Source organism: Solanum verrucosum, unplaced genomic scaffold, assembly GCF_900185275.1.
Source record: "Solanum verrucosum unplaced genomic scaffold, falcon-dt-bn FXZP01000262.1, whole genome shotgun sequence".
Lineage (NCBI taxonomy): Eukaryota > Viridiplantae > Streptophyta > Magnoliopsida > Solanales > Solanaceae > Solanum > Solanum verrucosum.
Window position 1 is genome coordinate 480,730 of NW_026020366.1, and position 5,219 is coordinate 485,948.

General features: G+C 36.7%; 1 protein-coding gene across 1 annotated transcript; it reads left to right on the plus strand.

Moving 5' to 3' along the window:
* Nucleotides 1–5,219, plus strand: LOC125837902 (signal peptide peptidase-like). The gene is made up of 12 exons (XM_049516976.1): nucleotides 1–143; nucleotides 545–645; nucleotides 1,600–1,715; nucleotides 1,814–1,965; nucleotides 2,083–2,168; nucleotides 2,272–2,399; nucleotides 3,169–3,219; nucleotides 3,534–3,620; nucleotides 3,724–3,793; nucleotides 4,170–4,306; nucleotides 4,395–4,472; nucleotides 4,975–5,219. The coding sequence occupies exons 2-12, from the start codon at nucleotides 606–608 to the stop codon at nucleotides 5,047–5,049; spliced, it is 1,020 nt and encodes a 339-aa protein (XP_049372933.1). The 5' UTR covers nucleotides 1–143; nucleotides 545–605; the 3' UTR covers nucleotides 5,050–5,219.

Consider the following 5,219-nt stretch of genomic DNA (forward strand, 5'->3'; position numbering starts at 1 on the left):
GTATTTTATTAGCACAGAAAAGAAAAATAAAAACCAAAAAAATGTTTACATAGCAAAATTCCCAAATCCAAAAATCTCGCCGATCTGTGTGCTTTGAAGATCAGCAGAGAAACGCACATCAATTTTTTTTGTTTTCTTGTAAGGTAAAATGAGTATATTTGCATCAAGATTTTTTTTTTTTCCATTTGATTGGGTTTATTGGGTTGTTTTTATTGTAATTTAAATGTTTTAAGAAAATGGGTATATGTTAAAAATGGTTGATTCCAATGTCTGATTTTGCAATTTTAAAATTCAGAGGCAAAATTTAGGGAATTTGGTAAATTGGGTTTGCCTAAAGAAATGATTTTTATTAGATTTTCAACTTGTGATAAAAATGTGTTTTTTTAGTAGGTGAATCTTGATTTTTGATTACTTTTCTGTTGTTTCTGTGTGGGTTTTGTGATGAAGCTTTTGTTCTGTTTATGTATGATTCAGTTGTACTCTTAGGATCTTAGAAAGATGTAAAGTTTGATAATTGGTGTTCATGATGTTGGTTGTCCTATAGGTTTCTCTTGTTGGGGGGAGTCTGAACTGGAGTGGAGTTCTGCATTTTGATACCTTTGAGAATGAAGAATATGGAGCGTATCGCGAATGTTGCTTTGTTAGGTATGGTTTCTGTTGATTTTGATGCATGCATTCTTTGTTGTTAATTGGAGAGGCACAATGTAGGTGAATGTTTGTTTTTCTTGTTTAATATACTTTGCAAGATCCTCTCAGGTAGTGGCAAGGTCTGCGTACACTCTACCCTCCCCAGACCCCACCTAGTGGGATTTCACTGGGTATGTTGTTGTTGTTGTTGTAATACACTTTGCAAGATGAGTCATGCTAAGTATTAACTTAAATTTTGCACCCAAGAGTACGGTCTAGTGGTCAATGAAGTGGGTAGAGGCAAAAAGACTAGGCAATATCTCCCCATCTATCCAAGCAGCCTTGAACAAAGTTACGTGGTATTTATGCCGGTGGAAGGTAGCAAGGTACCTGGTGGAATTAGTTGAGGTGCACGTTAGTTGGTCCGGATACCACTATCATAAAAATAAAGAAGTAACGTAAGTTTTGTACCTTTTGATTTTCTCTGCAGCTTGCACTTCCTATCTTTGTGGTGTTGGGATTTGAGTAGACATATACTGTAACTGTTAACTTATGTTACAGTAGGTTCCACTCAACATATCCAGTTCATTCAGTAGACATATATGGCAGAATGGGTTTTTAATAACATTTTAGCTGAATGAAAATACATGTATCTGATAAAAAACATTTTTACCATTTTCTTATGTATTGGATGTTTGTTACATTATTTTGTTTTGTTGAGGGCATTTCTCTACTGATAGTTAGCTATGGCAATATTAGAAATTTGCATGTACCCTCGAGGATATTTTCCTGTTGTCAGTTTTTTTCTCTTCTTTTTTTAAACCCCTTTTCTCAATGCTTGTTGGTTCTTGAATAATATATGCTATCTGGAGATTAGAAAGTATAATTAGGTGGTCATGGCAATTTCAAATCACTTTTAAATTTTATGTTGATGCAATTACCTTGAAACTCTTGCTTTTTTGGTGGATTCAGGTTTGAGTCTGGCACCACTGGTGGTGAATGTAGATCCAAATGTAAATGTTATTGTAACAGCCTGCCTTACCGTCTTTGTGGGTTGCTGCCGTTCTGTTAAGCCTACTCCACCTTCGGTATATCTTCTGGACTCCAAGTTGCATTTTTCCCTTTATATTTTTTCATTCTTGTCTGTTTTGATATCACCTAAAAATATTCGATTGCTGGACTCCAGGAAACTATGTCTAATGAACATGCAATGAGGTTTCCCTTGGTTGGAAGTGCAATGCTCTTGTCATTGTTCTTGCTATTTAAATTCCTGTCAAAAGACCTGGTTAATGCTGTGTTGACGTGCTACTTCTTCGTACTTGGCATTGCTGCACTTTCGTATGTTCTCTCCTTATGGATCATTCTGCTATGCTTAATATATTCTATTTCAAGTTAGTGAACAGTAGCTTTTCTGTGCGTGTGCTTTATGTCATCTCTTTCTTTGTGGCTTTACAGGGCGACACTGTTACCTGCTATCAAACGTTTCTTGCCAAATAAGTGGAATGATGATCTCATAATATGGCACTTCCCATATTTCCGCTGTAGGGACCACTTTCTTGTCTCTTCTGAAAATGCCAATTGTTCCTTTTAGAGTCCTCGGGGTTACAATGCTCATTTTAGTTATTTTTTTTTCTTCCTTTTCAGCTTTGGAGATTGAGTTCACAAGGTCTCAGATTGTTGCTGCAATTCCTGGAACCATTTTCTGTGTATGGTATGCTAAACAGAAGCATTGGCTAGCTAACAATGTTTTGGGCCTTGCCTTTTGCATTCAGGTTTGTCAGCATATCCATCTAAGTTACGCTATTCATTTTTACTGGATCACAAACTATTTTTTATGGCCCGCACAAACATCTATGGTTTGTTTTAGAGACAAGATTCATAAGTTTTTCTTTTTCAAACTTCATGCCTAGCCAAAACGAATCACATAAAGTGGACGGAGGGATATATGCCAAAATGGAGAGAGTATCATACAATTGGGACAAAGGAAATACCAATTTAAGACTCATTGATTCCTTTTCTTTTTTATTTTAATATGTGCCCTTTATCGAACTAGGTGACATGAATGGAGAGGTCAACTTCCATATAAATAACTCGCATTTGTCTACACTTGTTCTAGGACCAAGCATAGTTGTACTTGTCTAGCTGCAAAGGCAAGGCGATCCACCTTTATGTACATTTGGATCCATGATGGCACTTTGATGCCTTCTTTTATTTTATTTTCTTATTTATTGATAACGGGAAAATCTCATTTGATTGACCTACATATATGAATTTGGTAGAATATGGGCCCACCCCTCTACTGTGCTCCCACTAAAACACCAGGATCCTTGTCATTGATAGGGTTCTTACTTGTGACATGCGCTCTACCCACATCCCACATTGGGTCCTTACATTGAGCTAACATTACTTGTTATTATCTATTTGTATGCTTCGAATGAATGGAGATTTTTGCAGAGCTGAAAAGTGTTTAGTCCCCTCTTAAGTCTCATCATGTCTACCTTGATGAATGATATGGATTTTCCTTTGCCCTTTTGGTTTCAGGGTATTGAAATGCTTTCACTTGGATCATTTAAGACTGGCGCCATACTATTGGTAAGGGAAGAAATTTGTGTATTATATCTAACTGTACATGGTTCATAGGTGTCATTCTGTTTGTGTTTCTGGCCTTAAAACCAAATATCCCTTTGAAGAAGTGGGAAAAGAACTTCATGAGATATTTCTAATGATTTTACTTGCACAAAGACATCCCTTTTGCTTGGATCATATTATATTAACCCCTAATGGTAGAGTTTTTTAGGCTTCTTTACGGCGTTCTTTCACATAGGCATTAGTACTTGCTTATACAACTTTCTATTATCATTAACTTGTTGCTGATGTGGAATGCTCATGGCTTTTGAAAAATGCAGGCAGGACTTTTTGTGTATGACATCTTCTGGGTCTTTTTTACCCCAGTGATGGTCAGTGTAGCCAAATCTTTTGATGCTCCTATCAAGGTGTGTATAGTGACCTTTTTTTTCTGTAGCCGATTCTTTAAATTTTCCATTCCACACCTTTATTAGTTTCTGTGTCCTGAGTATAAAATTGCTCTGTCTGCAGCTTTTGTTTCCCACAGCGGATGCTAAACGCCCCTTCTCAATGCTGGGTCTTGGAGATATAGTTATCCCAGGTATAACCTCCATTTTCATAAAAATCTATTTCTGATTGTTGACCTGTGCTATTTGTAAATAGCTATGGATGCAACTTTACAAATTATTAAGCATAATGGAGGGATCCTCCATCTCAAACCATGAGGTTTGGGGTTTGAGAGAGTAAGAGGAAAAGGTGGAAAAAACCACTGTTGGTCCCTCGAGAAGGAATGAGGGATGAGGTTTACCATATTGAAGAAAAGCTTTATTTCATTTACTCTTGCTACTGAACTTATTTTTTCTTTCACAAATGCTTATTATTTGCTTTTTGCCATGGTCTTACATCATTTTCTTTTGCAACTCCTTCTTTGCTCGAGTAAATACACTTGGTAACATTTGATCACTTCAATCTTTCAGGCATTTTTGTTGCATTGGCACTCCGTTTTGATGTTTCCAGGGGGAAGGAGCCCCAATACTTCAAGAGTGCATTTTTAGGATACACATTTGGTTTGGCACTTACAATATTTGTTATGAACTGGTTCCAAGCTGCACAGGTTGGTGTCTGAATTAAACTTTCAACACTATATCCCTAGGAAGAAACCGCTGCCATTAATTGTTGACTTGACATTTGTTTCTTTTCAGCCTGCTCTGCTATATATTGTTCCAGCTGTAATTGGATTCTTGGCGGTACATTGCATATGGAATGGGGATGTGAAGCCTGTATGTTTTTCTTGACAATCTGTTTTTACCAAGTCTACTAGCTGACTTTGCTTTTTATGGCTCTGACTTCTATTATACTGTTTACTCCCATCAGATGTTTGGAAAAAACACTTCTTCTAGAAGCTATGTTGCCTCGGACTCTCCAAAATTGTTGCTGCACCCGTGTTGGATTTTTCAAAATGCACTACTTTCGTAGTATCAGACACGCACCTATAGACATTTTTGAAGAGTCCGAGTGACATAGTCTAGGAGTTCATATGAGAAAATGCATATAATGGCTTGGTTGAAAACTGTTTAAAGTAGGAGAAAGGAAGGTTTCTTGCTGTTTTTTTGAGTAAAGCATAAAAGGATTAAAACTTTTTTCCTGCCTTTTGAATTGATAATCTTTTATAGAGTATGAACCAAACCTTCACTACCTTTTATATGAAGGAATAAGACTTGGTTTCTATTACATTTCTGTTTCGAATACTGAAACTGTATTCTTGATATTTTTGTTGAGCAGTTGTTGGAGTTTGACGAAGGAAAGACAAAAGACGCGGAAGAAGCTGATGCCAAAGAAAGCAAGAAGGTAGAATGAGTCTTAAGTAGACAGACTGACATTAAAGAGCGACAATGACCCTCCAACTAGGCTATGTATCGCCGTGGATTAATAGTCACACAAGGCAGCACAGATTGTTGGTTAAGCTACAAAGTTTGTTGTATTAGATTTTTGAGACTGACCATCAATACTACTGGCCTTTTATGTTA